Source organism: Erithacus rubecula (genome assembly GCF_903797595.1).
Source record: "Erithacus rubecula genome assembly, chromosome: 13".
NCBI classification, from domain to species: Eukaryota; Metazoa; Chordata; class Aves; order Passeriformes; family Muscicapidae; genus Erithacus; species Erithacus rubecula.
Genome location: NC_136665.1, coordinates 1805695 through 1826501, shown reverse-complemented (window position 1 = coordinate 1826501; position 20807 = coordinate 1805695). Strand labels below are relative to the sequence as shown.

The following is a 20807-nucleotide window of genomic DNA, read 5'->3' as shown; positions in this document are numbered from 1 at the left end:
TCTCCTTCCATGTGCTCTGTGCAGCCACACAGATGAGCAGAGAGGGAAGGGAAGGGCCCAGGGATGTGCCTTTGTGTGGCTCCTTTGCTGGCTCCAGGCAGCCTGAGCTGCTGCCAAGCCCTGTCCCTGGCAGGGGCTGGGGTTCAGATCTGCTGGCAGCTCCAGGGAGTCTTTTCTCCCTTGACTGCCATGCAAGGGGTTCCTTCAATCTTAGCATGTGGCCACTAGAGGCACATGGTGCCTCAGCCCCTGCTCCTGAGCAGATGGCAGAGCTGAGAGAGTGCCTTGCAGCACTCAATGAACTCACTGCCCCTGCAGCCTGAATGAGAAATGGAAATACTTTCCATTAAGGTCCTCCTGGTTGGAACAACCCAGATATAGGAGACAAGAAATCGCTGGAGGCTGACAGACTTCTGGACCAGATGCTGAATGATCTGCAGAGACGCCGTGGTGGGTGCATTTCCCTCAGCCTTCTCCTGACACTCAGCAGCCAGGGCCTTTCCCTGCACATCTGGACACGCCGTGCCCGGCACAGCAAGAAGGGATCCATGGCAGCCTCGCTGCCCCACTGCTGCTGTCACACCCTGCAGGGTTGTTTCCCAGCCTGGCCTGGCTGCAGCTTCTCCCCAGCCTCTGCAGGAAGGCCTTTGGCATCAGCTCACAGGGAGCCCAAAGTGCCCCATGGGCCATGCACACCCTGAGATCCCGTGAAATTTCCTAGTCTTGGGGTAGATCAGTAAGGGCAGCTTTTGAAGAAGGGAGGGCCCTGGCAAATCCAGAAAATTTCTATGATATCCTGATCCATATCCATGACTTTGACAAGCATTGCCTCCTTAGGATGGCACCTCCCCAATGGGGAACGGCTCCATCTGATGCACTTGTCCCCTCATCCAGCAATGAAAGGAAAGACTGGCCTGAAGGAAGCATTTCCCCGAGGGCACAGTAGTTCTGTTCCAGCCTCTGCTGCAGGAAGGGAGGTGATGCCAGGCACAGTGACAGGAGGTAATTGCTGGTCCTCTGGGCCTGAGCCCTGCTGAGCCTTGAGCTGCAATCTCTGCTGCTGGACAGAGCGGGCACAGCCTGCACAAGAGCGGCACAGCCCAGAGGAATTATCCCGAGCAGGCTCAGGGCACTCGGCTACTGAGCAGTCCTGCTGGGCTCCCTCTGTGGGAGACACTGCCCAAAACCTGGGAGGGGCTGCAAGGGGTGCCCATGGTGGGGAAAGGGCAGAGGAGGAGATCAGGGCTCCCGGGTGTCCTGACAGGGCCTGACTCTATCCCCTGGGGCTGGGGGAGCTGGCCATAAAGATGGACAGAGTGGGGTTAGGAAGGATGGTTGTTTCACTGCCTGTGGCAATTTTCCCAAGGCTTTTATGGAGGTTATCCTCACTGGGATTGACAGAAGCCCCAGAAGCCCTGGGTGTTGCAACTGCAGGGATGTTGCACAGAGCATAGAAATAGGGGGCAGAGTGACCATGAGTCTGCCCAGAGCTCCCCAGACCCATCCGCAGCTTTGGCCTTGTCCATTCACATCAGGGTCTTACAACCTTACCTGCCCCCTGGCAGTGCCCAGGACCCTAAGGCAGAAGGGGATCCCAGCACACCATGGAAATGCTTCTCATCTGTGCTCCATTCTAGGTGAGAGTGCTTGGACAGCTTCTCAAGTAGCTGGGCTTCATGAAGATCTGCAGCCTCTGGAGCCTCCTGCAGGTATGTTCTCACTGTCCCACCAAGGAATAATCATTGACAACCTAGTAGGAACCATGTGACTGAAGCTTCTGTGGCTGTTGAGTTACAGGTGTGTCTGCAGGGAACACTTTCCCTGGTCCTTTTCTAGATGCTGCACAAAAGCCCAGTTCTGATCACAGGGGTGAGTAGTGTGTCCCTGCTGACCCCGCAGGCTGAGCACTGCTTTTGTGGGATCAATTCCTGAAAAAATTGAAATATCTTCTCTTAAGGTTCCCTGAGAAAGAAGAACAAACAAATAGGAAATAGTGAGTCTCTGGAGGCATCCGATTTTGTGGACCAGATGCTGAGTGATCTGGAAAGAGAACGTGGTGGGTGCAATTCCCTCAGCGTTCTCCTGACACTCAGCAGCCGGGGGCTTTCCCTACACATCTGGACACGCCGTGCCCGGCACAGCGGGAAGGGATCCATGGCAGCCTCGCTGCCCCACTGCTGCTGTCACACCCTGCAGGGCTGTATCCCAGCCTGGCCTGGCTGCTGCTTCTCCCCAGCCTCTGCAGGAAGGCCTTTGGCATCAACTCACAGGGAGCCCAAAGTGCCCCATTGGGCATGCACACCCTGAGATCCCCTGAAATTTCCTGGTCTCCCAAAAAATGAGGAGGGGCAGCTGTTTGGAGAAGGGGGGCCCTGGCCATCCCCAAAACATGGCCTTTGTCCTGATCCCTACCAATATCTATGACAAGCATTGTCTCCTGAAGATGCCACCTCCCCAATGTGGGACAAATCCATCTGATCCAGCTGTCCCTCTTCCTTTCTCCAGAGATGGAAGAAGAGACTGGACTGGCGGCTCAGATTCCCAGAGGAAGCACTGGTTCGGTGCCAGCCTCTACTGCAAGAAGGGAGGCAATGCCAGGCACAGTCACAGGAGGTAATTGCTGGGCCTCTGGGCCTGTGTCCTGCTGAGCCTTGAGCTGCCATCCTGGCTGCCTCCCTGCCACTGACTTGGCACGAGGCCTGCAAACAGTGTGGAGAGTGTCCAGAGCCAGCCCAGAGCTTTCCAGGACCCTCTGCAACATTGGCCATGCCCATTCACATCTTGCTCCCACAGCCTTGCCCGACCCCCTTGCAGTGCTCAGGTCCCTAAGGCAGAAGGGAATCCCAGAACACCATGGCAATGCTTCTGATCTGTGCTCCCTTCTTGGTTGGGATTGTGACATGGGTTATTTAGAAAATCTGGTCAACGGCAGTGTGAAGATTCTAGAGCATGGTGGGGGCAAGTCCTCAGTGTGCCTTTCCTGTCAAAATAGTCTGAGTCACTGTGGAAAGGGCTCACTTCTGTGATTATTCCCTTTACATTTTAAAAAGGGTTGAAGGATTGTGGTGTCCTTTCCCTGCTCCCTTCAGGAGCCCTTGGTGGATGCTGTGGGATCACTGTCAGGGGGAGGAAGGAGCATTTAGTCCATCTTCTTCCCATGTGCACTACCAGTGTCTCCTTCCATGTGCTCTGTGCAGCCACACAGACGAGCAGAGAGGGAAGGGAAGGGCCCAGGGATGTGCCTTTGTGTGGCTCCTTTGCTGGCTCCAGGCAGCCTGAGCTGCTGCCAAGCCCTGTCCCTGGCAGGGGCTGGGTTCAGATCTGCTGGCAGCTCCAGGGAGTCTTTTCTCCCTTGACTGCCATGCAAGGGGTTCCTTCAATCTTAGCATGTGGCCACTAGAGGCACGTGGTGCCTCAGCCCCTGCTCCTGAGCAGATGGCAGAGCTGAGAGAGTGCCTTGCAGCACTCAATGAACTCACTGCCCCTGCAGCCTGAATGAGAAATGGAAATACTTTCCATTAAGGTCCTCCTGGTTGGAACAACCCAGATATAGGAGACAAGAAATCGCTGGAGGCTGACAGACTTCTGGACCAGATGCTGAATGATCTGCAGAGACGCCGTGGTGGGTGCATTTCCCTCAGCCTTCTCCTGACACTCAGCAGCCGGGGCCTTTCCCTGCACATCTGGACACGCCGTGCCCGGCACAGTGGGAAGGGATCCATGGCAGCCTCGCTGCCCCACTGCTGCTGTCACACCCTGCAGGGTTGTTTCCCAGCCTGGCCTGGCTGCAGCTTCTCCCCAGCCTCTGCAGGAAGGCCTTTGGCATCAGCTCACAGGGAGCCCAAAGTGCCCCATGGGCCATGCACACCCTGAGATCCCGTGAAATTTCCTAGTCTTGGGGTAGATCAGTAAGGGCAGCTTTTGAAGAAGGGAGGGCCCTGGCAAATCCAGAAAATTTCTATGATATCCTGATCCATATCCATGACTTTGACAAGCATTGCCTCCTTAGGATGGCACCTCCCCAATGGGGAACGGCTCCATCTGATGCACTTGTCCCCTCATCCAGCAATGAAAGGAAAGACTGGCCTGAAGGAAGCATTTCCCCGAGGACACAGTAATTCTGTTCCAGCCTCTGCTGCAGGAAGGGAGGTGATGCCAGGCACAGTGACAGGAGGTAATTGCTGGTCCTCTGGGCCTGAGCCCTGCTGAGCCTTGAGCTGCAATCTCTGCTGCTGGACAGAGCGGGCACAGCCTGCACAAGAGCGGCACAGCCCAGAGGAATTATCCCGAGCAGGCTCAGGGCACTCGGCTACTGAGTAGTCCTGCTGGGCTCCCTCTGTGGGAGACACTGCCCAAAACCTGGGAGGGGCTGCAAGGGGTGCCCATGGTGGGGAAAGGGCAGAGGGGGAGATCAGGGCTCCAGGGTGTCCTGACAGGGCCTGACTCTATCCCCTGGGGCTGGGGGAGCTGGCCATAAAGATGGACAGAGTGGGGTTAGGAAGGATGGTTGTTTCACTGCCTGTGGCAATTTTCCCAAGGCTTTTATGGAGGTTATCCTCACTGGGATTGACAGAAGCCCCAGAAGCCCTGGGTGTTGCAACTGCAGGGATGTTGCACAGAGCATAGAAATAGGGGGCAGAGTGACCATGAGTCTGCCCAGAGCTCCCCAGACCCATCCGCAGCTTTGGCCTTGTCCATTCACATCAGGGTCTTACAACCTTACCTGCCCCCTGGCAGTGCCCAGGACCCTAAGGCAGAAGGGGATCCCAGCACACCATGGAAATGCTTCTCATCTGTGCTCCATTCTAGGTGAGAGTGCTTGGACAGCTTCTCAAGTAGCTGGGCTTCATGAAGATCTGCAGCCTCTGGAGCCTCCTGCAGGTATGTTCTCACTGTCCCACCAAGGAATAATCATTGACAACCTAGTAGGAACCATGTGACTGAAGCTTCTGTGGCTGTTGAGTTACAGGTGTGTCTGCAGGGAAGACTTTCCCTGGTCCTTTTCTGGATTCTGCACAAAAGCCCAGTTCTGATCACAGGGGTGAGTAGTGTGTCCTTGCTGACCCCGCAGGCTGAGCACTGCTTTTGTGGGATCAATTCCTGAAAAAATTGAAATATCTTCTCTTAAGGTTCCCTGAGAAAGAAGAACAAACAAATAGGAAATAGTGAGTCTCTGGAGGCATCCGATTTTGTGGACCAGATGCTGAGTGATCTGCAGAGACGCCGTGGTGGGTGCATTTCCCTCAGCGTTCACCTGACACTCAGCAGCCGGGGGCTTTCCCTGCACATCTGGACACGCCGTGCCCGGCACAGCAAGAAGGGATCCATGGCAGCCTCGCTGCCCCACTGCTGCTGTCACACCCTGCAGGGCTGTTTCCCAGCCTGGCCTGGCTGCAGCTTCTCCCCAGCCTCTGCAGGAAGGCCTTTGGCATCAGCTCACAGGGAGCCCAATGTGCCCCATTGGCCATGCACACCCTGAGATCTCTTGAAATTTCCCAGTCTTGGAGTAGATCAGTAAGGGCAGCTTTTAGAAGAAGGGAGGGCCCTGGCAAATCCAGAAAATTTCTATGATATCCTGATCCATATCCATGACTTTGACAAGCATTGCCTCCTTAGGATGGCACCTCCCCAATGGGGAACGGCTCCATCTGATGCACTTGTCCCCTCATCCAGCAATGAAAGGAAAGACTGGCCTGAAGGAAGCATTTCCTCGTGGAAGCACTGGTTCCGTTCCAGCCTCTGCTGCAGGAAGGGAGGTGATGCCAGGCACAATGACAAGAGGTAATTGCTGTGCCTCTGGGCCTGTGTCCGGCTGAGTCTTTAGCTGCCATGTCTGCTGCCTCCCTGCAAGGGATGGTGCACAGGGCCTCTAAACAGTGTGGAGTGTCCAGAGCTTTCCAGGCCCCTCTGCAGCATTGGCCATGTCCATTCACACCTTGCTCCCACAGCCTTGCCCGACCCCCTTGCAGTGCCCAAGTCCCTGCGGCAGAAGGGAATCACAGAACACCATGGCAATGTTTCTGATCTGTGCTCCCCTCTTGGTTGGGATTTTGACATGGGTTATTTAGAAAATCTTGTGAACGGCAGTGTGAAGATACTAGAACATGGTGGGGGCAAGTTCTCAGTGTGCCTTTCCGGTCAGAATAGTCTGTGTCCATTTGGCAAGGGCTCACCTCTGTGATTAATCCTTTTACATATTGCCAGGGTTGAAGGATTCTGGAAACCTTGCCCTGCTCCCTTCTGGAGCCTTGGGTGATCCTACAGCTCGCTGTCAGTGGGAGGAAGGTGCATTTAGCAGTCAATGCTCCTCCCACGTGCGCTGCCAGTGTCTCCTTCCATGTGCTCTGTGCATCCACACAGACGAGCAGAGAGGGAAGGGAAGGGCCCAGGGCTGTGCCCCAGGGCTGTGCCTTATGCGGCTCCTTTGCCAGCCCCAGGCAGCCTGAACATCTCCTGCAGTGCTGGGAGCTGTTCTGTTCTGCCTTACTTTGCAGATGAACGTGTTGGAGAAGGTGATCTGGCTTCCCAACCCACATCCAGGGAACAGCCTCTGGGAGCTGGTGAGGGTAGGTCAAGGCCTTTCCCCCTGGCGGAGCTGCCAGCTCAGATCCCAAAGCTCGACCAGGGGGGCATCGCTGCAGGTGCCAGGAGAGAGCCGTGCTCATGTGTGCCCTGGCCCTGTGTAATCCCCTCACTGCTTCTGCAGCTCAGGCCCAGAACTTCTACGACAGTGAAGACCCTGTCTCTGCATAAAAGCTTAGACGTCTTTTGAACCTTATCCATGGGATTGCCAAGCCCTGCTCTGGCAGATGCCAGCTCTCCAATGGGCAATATTTACATATGATTTAGCTATCCCTTTTCCTTTCTTAAGTGATAGAGCACCAGTCTGTGCAGAAGGAGTCAATTCACAGAGGAAAGAGCGGCTCGGTGCCAGCCTCTCCTGCAGGAGGGACAGCGATGCCAGACACAGGCACAGGCACAGGCACAGGCACAGGCACAGGCACAGGCACAGGCACAGGCACAGGCACAGGAGGTAATTGCTGTGCCAGGCTCAGCCCTTGCCCTTGCACAGCCCAGCAGCAACCAAAGCTGGAGGAGGCTTGGCTTAGAGGCCTCTGGAGCTCCTTCTCAGCCCCTGGGAAAGGGGACTAATGCACCAATGTCCGTCCTGCTGCAGCTGCTCCTGGAGCTGCCCTGAGTGCCCAGAAGCCCAAGGCACAGGAGCAGCTCCAAGCAGGAGCCCTGCCATGAGCCCAGGGCCACAGCCAGCCCTGGCTCCCAACTGGGTAGGGGCTGCACTGGGTCCTGACAGGGTCTGACTGTGTCCCCTGGGGCTGGGGCAGCTGTCACGGGACAGGGAGGCTCGGGGCTGGCAGTAGCTGCTCAGGGCTGGCTTGGGCCCGGGTCCCTGGAAGGAGCCACTGCCCAAGCAGCTGCGCTGCCCCCGGGCTCTCCTCCCAGCCTTCTAGGCTTCGTTGGGTGGCACAGCCTGTGCCAGGGGGGCCAAGGTGCCCCAGGCCCCAGCTCTGGGGGAACAGAGAAGGTCCTGGCTGTATCCAACGAGCTGCCAGCTCAGCAGTGGAACACAGCACGGGCTCAGACACTCCATTGCTCCCACAGATGCAGTCGGCACCACCACACATGTTCCCGATTTGCAGAAGGAAGATGGAAAGGGTTTTTGTCAGGATACACGCTGCTGGGTGCAGTTTCTGGTTGTTTTGGAGCTTGTCTTTGTGTTATGCTGTATAGGAACCTGGTTTTGCTGTAAGAGGAAATGGTGAGTGTTTTGCTGCTTTCCCCTTCAGACAGCTTCATTTCATAGCCGCTTGTAGGCAGCAAACATTGCAAGTGAGGCTGCTGTGGAGTTGTGCATGGTCAGTGGTTGTCCACATAACTCTGCTGAGGGTTCTGCTGCTGCCCAGTGCTTTCATTGGCCTCCCAATTGCTGGGCCTTGTCCTGGGGAGCCGCTGGGGCTGCAGCCAGTGCTGGCTCCCGCTGAGGCTGCGTGGCCAAGAGCAACCCCAGGAGCAGTGGGCAGAGGCAGAGCAAGGTGGGGAGGAGAAAGAGCAGGGACCAGATTGCCCTTGAAAGGCAGAGGCGCTCTGGGGCTGCTCCTGGCCAGAGACCCTGCCCAGAGCCATTCTCTGCTGGCCGGGTCCTTGAGGGGCAGCTGTCCAGCTGGGTCAAGCTGTGCCAGCAGCTCCAGCCATTCTGGGGAGCCTTGCCAGCTCTGGGCCCTGCTGGGCACGAGGCTCCCTGTGTGCCAGGGGCAGCTGGGGCCTCAGACACTGCTCTCTCCACAGGTGTGCCTTTGCAGCTTCACGAGAGCAGACAAAGCCATCAGTTGGAGACACCATTGCCTGTCATCGGCCATCCCCATGCCAGTGTCCACTGGCTCCCTTACAGCTGCCTTACCATCTTGTTGCTCTGCCAGCATCACCACCCGGAACAAAACCCTTTGTCCCCAAAGGTGCTGGCCCTGGTGTTCGGCCAGGGCTGAAGGCAGCTCACTCCTTCTAGGGATTGGTTTGAGTTCAGCAATACCTTAGCGCTTCAGCTCTGGTGTCTGGGTGGTACCCCCAGCACTGGCTGAGCTCCTTGTCTGGGCTCCGCCAGGGCTGGGCAGGCAGCAGTCAGGCACCGGGCTCATAAGACACCGCCATGTAGTTTTTTCTTCATTTTTCATTTTTAGAAATGTTTAGAACTCTTTATTGTTTATAGGTATCCACAAATATTTTCTCCTTATTTCCACAATAGTTTAGGATTTTTCAAAGTTGTTTTAGAATTCTGAAAAGCTTAGAACACTTTTACACATTTAGAATAAAGTATAAAATTGCATTTAATTGCTACTCTTTACTCTAGGAAGAACTTAGACACTCCAAGACACCCATCCTGCTGAAAGGCTCTTTTCCCACTCAAGATTTGTACCTAGTCACAAACAAAGTGCACAAAACCTTTTCTGAGATATTTTCCAGGTTTTCTGACAAGCTCATCTGTTTGTCTTCAGAGGGAGACTTTGAGCACAGTGGGAATCTCGTGAAGTCACTGTCTTGGCTTCTGAAAGAGCTCCCTCAGTTCTAGAGCACGGTTTTCTCTCAGCTTCCTGCCACCCCCAGGTTCTCCTCCCGGCCTTCTGGGCTGTGTTGGGTGGCACAGCCTGTGCCAAGGGGACCAAGGTGCCCCAGCTCCGGGGGAACAGAGAACATCTTGGCTGTATCCAGTGAGCTGCCAGTTCAGCAGTGGAACACAGCACGGGCTCACACTCCCCATTGCTCCCACAGATTCAGCCAGCACCTCAACACATGTTCCCCATTCCCAGGAGGGCACTGGAATGGGTTTCTCTCGGGGAACACACTGCTGGGCAGTGTTAATGGCATTCCTGGCTATTCTAGGGCACGCAGGTAATGGGACCCCTGTAAGGCTGGCGGATTACTGGGGTCCGACATGAGACACACAGGAGGGTGTGGAGTTTTCCAGTAAGACATGTGGGGTTTGGGTTCTTTGTAAGTGCTGCATGTGACTGGGGCTCCTCATGAGGTTCTCAGTGTATTTGGGGTTCCCTCTATGGGGTACAGGTGACTGGAGAGTGCAGTAAGACTGGCAGGGAGGGTGAGTCCCTCATGATTTATGTGGTGGTTTAGTGGCTGCCGTCAAGGCCTGGAGAGGAGCCAAGTCCTTCCTAAGGTGGGCAGGGGCTGGATTCTTTTGTGAGGCCCACAGGGATGTTTTGGGCTCCCTGCTAAGGTGTGCAGGGATCCCTCGTGAGACACAAATGCATATTGGTCTATTGCACAATGGTCTAAGCTAAGGTCCATCCCTCGGGGGCCATGGGCAGAGCCCATCCCTCGAGAGCCATGGGCACAGCCCATCCCTCGGGGGCCATGGGCAGAGCCCATCCCTCGGGGGCCATGGGCACAGCCCATCCCTCGGGGCCGGCGGGGCCTCTGCAGCCTCTGTGCCCTGGTCTGGCCGGGTCCTGAGGCCGGGCTGGGCTGGGTCAGGGTCCCGGTGGGGAAGGGCCGCGGCCCCGGGCTCCGATGGGGCTGCCATCAACACCAGAGGCCCAACAAGGGCCTCGCTAGCCCTGGCCCTGTGCTGCAGCCAGTGACACATTCACAGCCACGGCCGCTCTGGGGCACAGGAGGCTCCGGGGTTACAGCTGAGGCTGTGGCTGCTCCCACTGAGGACTCCATGCAGTGCCCAGTTGCCTCAAGCACATGGGGAATCCAGCCCACCATGAAAAGTCTTCTGATCTGTGCTCCCATCTAGACTGGGATCAAGTCATGGATTGACTGGAAGTCCTAGCCAGTTACAGTGTGAAGATCGTGGTGCATGCTGAAGGCAACTTCTAAATGTGCCTTTTGTGACAGAATAATCCCTCATTATTAGCCCTGCTCAGGTGCAGCGGACAGAGGCAGAGCAAGGGGATGAGAAAGAGCGAGGACCAGATTGCTCTTGAAAGGCAGAGGCGCTCTGGGGCTGCTTCTGGCCAGGGAACCTGCCCAGAACCATCCCCTCTTTCTCCTCCCCACCTTGCTCTGCCTCTGCCCGCTGCTCCTGGGGCTGCTCTTGGCCACGCAGCCTCAGTGGGAGCCAGCACTGGCTGTAAGCAGTGAGGAGTGCAGTTCCACTGCAGCTCCTGCACACAACAGCATCTCATGACTGAGCCAGTCGGCAGCTTTTAGAAGAAACCTCCATCCTCTTTTTAATACTCAGAACCTTTCCCTGTTCATGAAATGATGGAATTTTCTGGCTGTTAAAATGCCAGGTTTTGCTTCCTTTAGTTTCTTTTCCCCCTCAGGTGCAGGTCTACCCCCAGTTTCGTATCTTCAGCTTTTATTGCAAAATGCTTGTGGACACTGCTGAAGGCTGTTGGTTTTCTCATCTCCAGCTCAGATCTTTCCCAGGCTGAATTTTCTCAAAGTTAAACAAGAGAAAAAAGTATGAATAACACAGAATAACACCTAGTGTTTATCACAGAACAGTGTGTGTGTGTCTTGTGATATTTTGTAGAAAGCATCTTTTCAAAGAGGTGTTGCCTTCTTAGACCAATAAACCTTTTCTATTGTGCATGGCACAATCCATCCTATGGAAATGTGGTGGCCTTTCAATAAACCTGCCTTTAAGAAGTTTTGTGCATGTTGCTGGATCATTCGCTCTTCCTAATCAGACAGCAATAAATGCTTATTTGCACGTGATTGTTTAAAGTCCTCATCCAGCAAAATAAAAACTTCTAACATCGTGCTACCAAAGTTGCCAGTGATTTTTTATCAGCATGTTCAGAGTGGGCCAGGACTTGGCCAGTTTAAAGACTCTCAGCTAAAAAAGAAAAAAAAAAAAAAAAAAAAACCCAGACCAAAAACAAAACAAAAACACCCCAAAAAACAAAAAGCAAAAAGAAAAAAAAACACACAAAAACCCACAATAAGACAGACAAATCTTAAACAAAGAAGAAAATAAAGCAGAACTTCCTAAGCAACAACCATTTTGTATTTTAAAGAAAGGTAAATCCATGCTTCTGCTACTGAGGTTAGAGGGAGTAGAAAATGCTTAGCTTTTCTGGAAATTTGGTCATTTTCTACTTAGTTATTTTCCAGAATGCTTCATCGTTCTGGAAAGTTAGGTATTTTGTACTTAGTTATTCCCCAGAAAGCTTAAATTTGCTGGAAATTTGGGCTTGAGTATTTTGTATTTAGTTATACCTAAGAATGCTTAACCTTGCGGGAAATTTGGTTTTTTTGTACTTCATTATTCCCCACATGCTTATCCCCCTTCCCAAAGGAAAAGTCTCCCTTCCCTGCCCAAATGCAAGCTGCTGCTACTCAGATCTCGAAAGAGCTGCCATGAAGAAGGAAGATCCCATAAAAATTGGCTCCACTCAATCTCTGTCCTGCCCAAACCCAGAAAAAATCGGGTCCTATGTAAATGGGAAAAATTCCTTATGTGAGAAGAACAGCTGGAATGGTCAGGTGAGGGACAGGCTGGGAACTGGGGAAAGGTTTTTCTCCAGGTTAGGCACTGAACATGCTCCCACTGAATGGGAACAAGCCCAGGGCTGCCAGAGCTCAAAGAATATTTGGACAATGGGAACAGGGTGGGATTTTCAGGTGTCTGTGCAAGGTCAGGAGCTGAACTGGATGTCCCTTGGGGGTCCCTTCCAACTCAATTCTCTGATTGTAAGCTTTGTAGTAGTTCCATGACAAACACACTGGAAAATAACTGGAATATGGAATATTGGTTTATTGGAATATTGGAATATTGGAATACTGGAAAATTTGAATATGGAATATTGGAAGTAGAAATTTTGGAATATTGGAATATTTGCATTTATAATATTGGAATATTGGAATGTGGAATATTGGAGCAATGGAATATGAAATATTGGAATAATAGAATACTGGAATGTGGGATATTGGAATATGGGAATATGGGAATATTGGCATATTGGAATATGCACTATTAGAGTATTGGAATATGGAATATTGGAATGTGGGATATTGGAATATGGCAATATTGGAATATTGAAATACGCAATATTGGAGTATTGGAATGTGGAATATTGGAGTACTGGAATCTGGGAAGATCTGTATATTAGATTATGGAATATTGGAATATTGGAATATGGAACATCGGGATATTGAAATATGGGAATAAGCGAATATTAAAATATTGGAATATGGAATCTTGGAGTATTGGAATATTGGAATATAGAGTATGGGAGTGTTGGAATATTAGAATATTGGGATATAGAATATTCCAATATTGAAATATTGGAATGTGGAATTTTTGAAATACTGGAATATGGGAATAAAGGGAAGTAGAATATTGGAATATTGGTCAATGGGGATATTGGAATATTGGAATATGGGAATATGAATTATCAGAATCAGGAGTGCTGGAAATTTTGGAATATAGGAATATGGACTATTCCAATATGGGAAGACTGGAATATGGAATATTGCAATATGGGAATATTGAATGTTAAAATATTGGAATATTAAAATATTGGAATATGGAATATTGGAATATACAATATTAGAATATAAAATATTGCAATATTGAATATTGTAATATTAGTATATTGCAATATTGTAACACTGGAATATTGAATATTCCAATATTGCAATACAGAATATAAGAATATGGAATATTAGAAAATTGCAATATTGGAATATTGGAATATGGAATATTGGGATATGGAATATTGCACTATTTGAATATGGTAGTTTGGAATGTTGGAATATGGAATATTACTATACTGGAATATTACAATATTGGAATCTTGGGATATTGGAATATTATTGGAATATAATATTGAAATATAATATTGAAATATAATATTGAAATATTATAATATTAGAATGTGGAATATTGCAATATGGAATATTGCAATATTGAAATGTGGGAATAATGGAATATTGAAACATTGGAACACAGAATACTGGAATATTGGAATATAAGTATATGGATTATTGGAAATATTGTAATGAATTTAAAGTGGAATATTGGACTATTGGAAAATTGGAATACTAGAATACTGGAAACTTGAATATTCGAATATTGGAATACGGGAATGCTGGAATATGGAAATATTAGAATGTGGAATATTGAAATACTGATATATGGGAATATTGGAGAAATTGAAGATAAGAATATGGAATATTAGAATATTGGAATATTGGAATGCAAAATATTGGAATTTGAAATATTCCGATGTTGGAGTACTGGAATATGGAATATTGAAATATTCGAATATTGGAATATGAATATTGAAATATTGGAATATGGAATATTCAAATATTCAAATATTGCCTCAGAACACCAGCACAACACAGATGAATTATCCCATGTAGTCTCCAGGGTTCGTGGATGAGAGTCCTGTTCCAAGAGGGGCCAAGGTGCCCCAGGCCCAGCTCTGGGGGAAACAGAGAACGTCCTGGCTGTATCCAGCGAGCTGCCAGCTCAGCAATGGAGCACAGCATGGGCTCAGTCTGCCATTGCTCCCACAGATGCAGTTGGCAAGCTAACACGTGCTGAAAATATCTGGAAAAGCATGAGAAGAGATTTCTGCTGTGGAACACACTGTTAGGATAAGTTACTGGCCATTGTGGCTGGTGGGGCACTGATCCTGATGATGTTCTTTGCCGGAATCTGGTACTGCTGGAAGAGGAAATGGTGAGTGTTTTGCTGACCTCAGCCTCAAAAAGATTCTTTTAAGCCTGATGATAGGAAACATTGCCAGTGAGGCTGTTGTGGAGTTGTGCATGGTCAGTGGTTGTCCACATAACTCTGCTGAGGGTTCTGCTGCTGCCCAGTGCTTTCATTGGCCTCTCAATTGCTGGGCCTTGTCCTGGGGAGCCGCTGGGGCTGCAGCCAGTGCTGGCTCCCGCTGAGGCTGCGTGGCCAAGAGCAGCCCCAGGAGCAGCGGGCAGAGGCAGAGCAAGGTGGGGAGGAGAAAGAGCGGGGACCAGATTGCCCTTGAAAGGCAGAGGCGCTCTGGGGCTGCTCCTGGCCAGGGACCCTGCCCAGAGCCATCCCCTGCTGGCCGGGGCCTTGAGGGGCAGCTGTCCAGCTGGGCCAAGCTGTGCCAGCAGCTCCAGCTGTGTTGGGGAGCCTTGTCAGCTCTGGGCCCTGCTGGGCAGGAGGCTCCCTGTGTGCCAGGGGCAGCTGGAGCCTCAGACACTGCTCTCTCCACAGTCGTCCTGCTGCAGCTCCAGCATCCCGGCCGAGAAGGCGCGACTCCCCCTTGCCCCCAGAGAGCCCAAGGACCACCTGGTTTGACCTCTCTCAGACACGGCCTACGCAGCAGCAGCCGCCCAGGAAAGCAGAGCACCAGACCTCTGTGCCTCCCCCACAGCCCCCCAGCCCAGCTGTGAAGCAGAAGCCCCCCGAGATCCCCCCACCTCCTCCCCTGCCCAGCCAGCCGCCCTGGTCCCGCTAGGACTGAAACTGGGCCAGCCACTCAGCACATGGGCCACCAACAGTTTGGGGCATCTGCTCTTCCCTGCAAATAACAGCTGTTACCTATGGGTAACATCCAATGGCAATTTTTATACCCTTGTACCTTCAACAGGAAGAGCTGAAGATACTTCCCATGCCCTGTCTCATCCTTTGCTGTTTTGATTTTCATACAGCTGGGTGCTGGCTAAATCTCTCCAAAGAACTTGTTTAGCTCTGCATGTTTTACCCCACATGTTGGGGGAAAAAAATTAAAAAAATTCTTCAATTCAAACTTCATTTTCAGTGTGGCTGGGCACTCACACTTTGAGCAATCAATTTTCCATGGTACCTCTTCCCTTTCCCTTACTATCTACAAAAAGTACATCTGGACATGAAAATCATCATTCTTACTGAGATTCACCTCAAAGCCCATAGGAGAATCTAGCACAAAATATTCTCCCTGTGTACTGCACAACAAGAAATATTCAGAGGAAAGTACAGTGGCAGCTGAGGCTTGTGGAATTCCCAGAATACTGAGCCTGCAGAGGAGGCAAACAGCCCTGGCACTGGCTGAGGGGACTTCTCCTCATAGACTCCTCTGGAAGTGTGTCCCTTCAGGAAGGGAAGGCTTTTAAACCTTTGCCTTTCCTTCTTCCTGTGCTAAAATTAAAGGCTCCTCCTGAGGAAATACTGAGATACAAACAATTCTCCATTCCTCACCAAAACTACTCAGGTGCTCGACTTATCTTCAAGAGCAAAACCAAAGGCTGTCAGAGATTTCCCATCAAAGCCTATTTGCAGATGTTATAGACAAAAACGAGATGAAGCTGAATTAAATATGATTAAAAGAAGCGATATTTATTTTGCAACCAAAATTAGTCCTCAATAGCCACAATCAAAAAAAGGGACAGCGCCAAGCCTGGGGTCGGCACCGGCTGAACACACTCTGATCTGATCTCTATTGCATCAGATCCCCCCCATGTTCACAAAACTTCCTTGGTCAGCTTAGTTTACATACAGTTTTTAGCCTGGAGTGGAGGTCTTTGTAGTTTTGGGGTTTTTTTGGTCCACATATTCATGCGGTTTTCTTTTATTGCGTTAGGTTGGACAAAACTATATTTTGGGATATGATGAATTCTGATGAAAGCTGGTTCTGATTTTTAAGAATGTGGTATTCAGATGCAACTTGCAGGTCTTGGTTTACTGCAAACTGGCATTTAGATGTATTTTTCCCCATGCCTCTGCTTATCTTCAACCCTGTGTTAAGCAGTGTTTTAAATGAACTTGAATTCTTTTCCCTCACATATCAGCTGCACTGCTTTGCTCCTTTTTTGTCCTCGAGGGAATATTAGAACGATTTGCTCTTGACAGGACTCCTTGGATGGCCCCCAGACCCGGCTCCTCACCACGCCATGCCAGGGCTGTTACCGGAGCCTGTTGGCACCGCCTGGCTTTGGCAGCGTGTTCAGACCTTGGGCGGCGCTCAGGATGCTCGAGCAGCGCCGCGGGCCGGGCGGGCGCGATGGAGCCGCCTGAGGGCTGGGACCCCTACGGGCGGCCGGCCCGGCGCACGCAGCGGCTGCTCGGCGCCCTCGCCCGCCGCTCCGGGCTGGAGCGCGGCGTGGAGAACCAGAGCGTCGTGCTGGCCGCCGGCCTGGAGCAGCAGCTGCAGGAGATCTTCCAGCGCCTTCACTGCGTCGGGTGGGCAGCATCCCCGGCGAGGAGTTCCGCACGCTGTGCCGGGGCCGCAGGAGGCAGCGGAGCCCGAGCGGTGCCGGGGCTGCGGGACGGGCTCACCTTCCGCCACTTCCACGCGCGGCTCCGCGGCCGCTTCAGCACCCTCGCGGAGCCGCGGCTGCGCTGGGCCGGGAGAGCGAGTGCAGCGAGAGCCAGATCCGCCCGCGCAGCCGCCGCCTTAGCCGCGTCCGCCCCGCCGAGCCCGAGCGGCGACCGCCGGGGCCCCGCTCCTGAGAGGGCTGCCAGGAGATGGTGGCGCTGGAGCGGCCCAAGGAGCGCATCGCCGAGCTGCACGAGGAGAAGGGCAGCCTGCGGGAGCTGCTGGAGGACATGCGGGCCGCCCTGCGGAGCAGCGCTGCATGGTGCCTGGCGCTGCAGGTGAGTCCGGGGCGGCTCCCGCACAGCGCTCCGGGGGCGGCTCGGGTGGCCCCGAGCGCTGCAGGAGAGATGCTGCTCCAGGAGTGTCAGTGTTTCTGACCCCTCCGCCTCCTGACTGACACCCAAGTTGCTCGTTCATGCTCGGCATTAACTTTTTCCAGCAAAGTTTACTTGCAAAGGGAAGCTTTTAGGAGAAATGTATGGCGCCAGTGTGCCATTAAATCTATTTGTGATGAGCACTGTTCAGAGTGTGGGGAGTTCAGCTTAACAAAGCCACGGGTACAAACAATGCTGCTGCTGCTGCTGCTACTTCTCCTGCACGTGCAGCCGCAATGTGCTGATACCAGGTGCTGGATATGCACCAATGCCGGGTTTTTCCTGAAGTAAGAAAGAACTTCTCGATTCTTATCTGCACAAGAACATGCAGTGCCTCAGTCCTAAGTGCCTCAGAAATATTAGAAGTATGTTTTCTTCGGACTGTAGTCACAAGGGCTCAGAGTTGGAGCCAGTTCTGTGGGCAGGCTGATGAACGGTCTGGGGCTCCTCTGCAGAGCCCCATTAATTCTGGGGCTGGTTTCTGCTGGTTCTGCTGTGCTGGCTCCAGCAAAACACATCCACACTTAGCGGCAGTGAAATTACTCTGGCATGAAATAGTGTGGAACAGGCAGAGCAGTGAAGGGCACCATGGACCAATTGTTCTGGAAGGTCTGACGAGTCTGATTTGGTTCTAACACAGCACTCCCAGATCTCTGCTCCACCTGTGACACTTGCAGTAGAGGACTGTTCCTCTTCACAATGTCCAGCAAGACAGGTCGAAGACACTTTGACCATTTTCATTTTAAAAACGGAAAGGAAATCTGCAGCAAACATGAAGCCAACAGTCAGAGGTCCCAGGAAGAATCAAAACAACAAAGAGGAGAGCTCCAGAACACCCTCAGGTGCTGTGAACAGAACTTCATTGTAAATATGTTTTTCAGCCCACTGCTTGACTCCTGAGTACAGCCCATAATAATGACATTAAAGCTATGCAGGAAATTGTGCTATAATGTTGAGTGTGTAGGTTGAAAATTAAATGTATAGCTCAGTATTAAAAGCTACTTACCAGAGATTTTTTCCTGATCTCAATATTTAGCAAAAATCAAGTAGTTTTATGTCCGAGTCTGGGCTTCCTCCTTTGCCCCGAGATCAGCCCAGAGGGACATGAAGGTGGTTCAAACCCTGGTTTTCTCTGAAGCAGCCGAAGAGAGATTGCTGGAGACGGTTTTCTTTTTTCCAAGGATTGTTTATTATTTCTTATCTCAGGCACCTTTTGCCTGGGTCTGCTCAGCCTGGCATCCATGGTACAATCTGCCTGGTCAAGGCAGGGCTTGTCTACAAAAACTCCCGGTAAAGTAACTGATAGAAATTAGGGATTTGGTCTGTTTGCTCACTAACCCCTAAGGTGCTCAGAGCTGCAGCTCCCTGCTCTCTTTGCAGACAGAGGCTGGCTATGGATGACAGTCATGTGTCTGGCCTGGTGCACACCAGGTGCACACATGAGCTAAGGGATCATCCTTGCACACCCCAGCCTGGAAGAACCCAGTTCATTGATGAATCTGATACAATTTTATTGCATGGAAGCAAAAATAAGGCAAAATAAATGTTAGAATTGGTTCAATTCCAAACACTTTAAATTTTGTTGCATGTAATGGAGATAGGAACTACAAGTTTCCTGTTCATGCACAAACTGCTGTCTGAGAGCACACAGTCCGCAAAGTCACAGGGGTTTGCAGAGCTGCGTGTGAAGTGACTTGAAAAAGAAAGAAAATCTTTATGTGCAACACCTGGCTTTGAAAATTTACAATACAAATTCCAACCTGATTCCTGCCTCAATCAAATAACCAAGTCAAAAATGTGACCCAACGAAACAGGAAAACAAAACAAACCACCAAGGAAAAATCAAAACTAATGCAAAGGACCCCAAAAATCCAGAAAAATATAAAATCAGGTGAAGGAGGCAGCGATGAAATAGTAACAAACAGGAAGAGAAACTACAGAAAGGACAGGCAACTACAAATGACATAAGAGTGCTGTGCACTCCTTGAACCCTGCATAGCGAACAGCACAGTAGTGAAAGTAATGCTTTGGAGAAAGCGTGCACAGCACAAAGCATTCCTGGCCTTGCACTGAACATACCAATGTCATCTCTGCATATCACAGCCAGATTAAAAACTGTCCTATTGGCCACAGAAGGCTGCATGAAGAGCATGTATTGTAGCAGCAAAGCTACGGGAAGTTGAATTTCCTTCTTACTAGTTCTGTGCTCTTCTCCTTGCAGGCTTCCAAGAGTGTATGGCAGTCTTAGCAGAAGGAAAGAAGACTGGTGTGGAACTGAGGCTTTAGAAGAAAAGTGTGCATGACAGGTGTGCTTTGGCAGTAGCAGAAGCTATCAGCAGAGTGTACTGTGTGAGCAGTAGAAGACAATTAACCTCTGTCAGAGAGAAATCGATGTAAAACACAAAGCGCGAACAAGGAAGAAGCAGAGCAGCAGAGTGCTCTGCGCAGGTTACTGTTTGTCAGTGTCTCCTGGTAAGCAGGAAGATCAAGGACAGCTAACTTTGCTACTACATGCAAATTCTACATGCTGCCTCCTGTGGTAAAAAGGATCATTCTGTTAGGCTTTGAGATGCAGAGAACACACTGGCCTGTACAGTAGAAAGGGAGATGTGCTGTGTGGTGTGCTTGCTTTCTCCTCACCTTGAAGTACACTTTGGCTCTGCAGAGTTGAAAGAGTGCAAGGTTCTCATTTAGGAAGCTAGACAGACTGCTGTGCTATAGGTGGCTTAGGAGAAAAGTGCACCTCTCTGTCTGCCCTGCTTCTTCTACGAGTACCATGCATGTTGATCTTCCTTCTTACCGGGAGTCACTTTCAAAAAGTACACTGCGCAGAGCACTCTGCTGCTCTGCTTCTTCCTTGTTCGCGCTATGTGTTTTACAGCGATTTCTCTCTAACAGAGGTGAATTGTCTTCTACTGCTCACACAGTACACTCTGCTGCTAGCTACTGCTACATCCGAAAGACACCTGGCATGCGCATTTTTCTTCTAAACACTCTGTTCCATACAAGTCGGCTTTCCTTCTGGTAAAACTGAACTACTATTTTGGAACCCTGCAAGGAGAAGAGCACAGATCTAGTAAGAAGGAAATTCAACTTCCCGTAGCTTTGCTGCTACAATACATACTTTTCATGCAGTCTTCTGTGGCAAATAGGACGCTTGTTATCCAGCTGCCATTTGCAGAGATTATATCGGCATGTTCAGTGCAAGGCCAGGAATGTTGTGTGCTGTGCACGCTTTCTCCAAAGCATTATTTCCATTCCTCTGCTGTTCGCTATGCAGGGTTCAAGGAGTGCACAGCACTCTTACAAGATGGGGGCAGACCTGTGTGGAATAGAGGGTTTAGAAGAAAAATGCACATGCCAGATGTGTTTTGGCAGTAGCAGAAGCTAGCAGCAGAGTGTACTTAATGAGCAGTAGAAGAAAATTCACCTCTGTTAGAAACCGCTGTAAAATACAACACGCGAACAAGGAGGAAGCAGAGCAGCAGATTGCTCTGCGCAGGGTACTTTTTGAAAGTGACTCCCGGTAAGAAGGAAGCTCAACATGCATGGTATTCAAAGAAGAAGCACAGAAGACAGAGAGTTGCACTTTTCTCCTAAGCCACCTACAGCACAGCAGTCTGTCTAGCTTCCTGAAAGAGTATATTGCACTGTT

General features: G+C 50.9%; 1 protein-coding gene and 1 long non-coding RNA gene across 2 annotated transcripts in view; both read left to right on the top strand.

Moving 5' to 3' along the window:
* Positions 1-2510: 2510 nt before the first annotated feature.
* Positions 2511-20807, top strand: part of LOC306807311 (uncharacterized protein) — a 1031843-nt gene continuing 1013546 nt past the window's right edge. Inside the window, exons 1-2 of the mRNA XM_079316761.1 lie at positions 2511-2613; positions 3524-3622. Of these exons, the coding sequence (XP_079172887.1) occupies positions 2592-2613; positions 3524-3622 (121 nt within the window). The 5' untranslated portion in view covers positions 2511-2591. The remainder of the gene's footprint in view (positions 2614-3523; positions 3623-20807) is intronic.
* LOC306807343 lies at positions 4080-7708 on the top strand. Its single transcript, XR_013775700.1, has 4 exons — positions 4080-4174; positions 4882-5041; positions 5130-5228; positions 7621-7708. It is a non-coding gene; the product is annotated as an uncharacterized lncRNA (long non-coding RNA).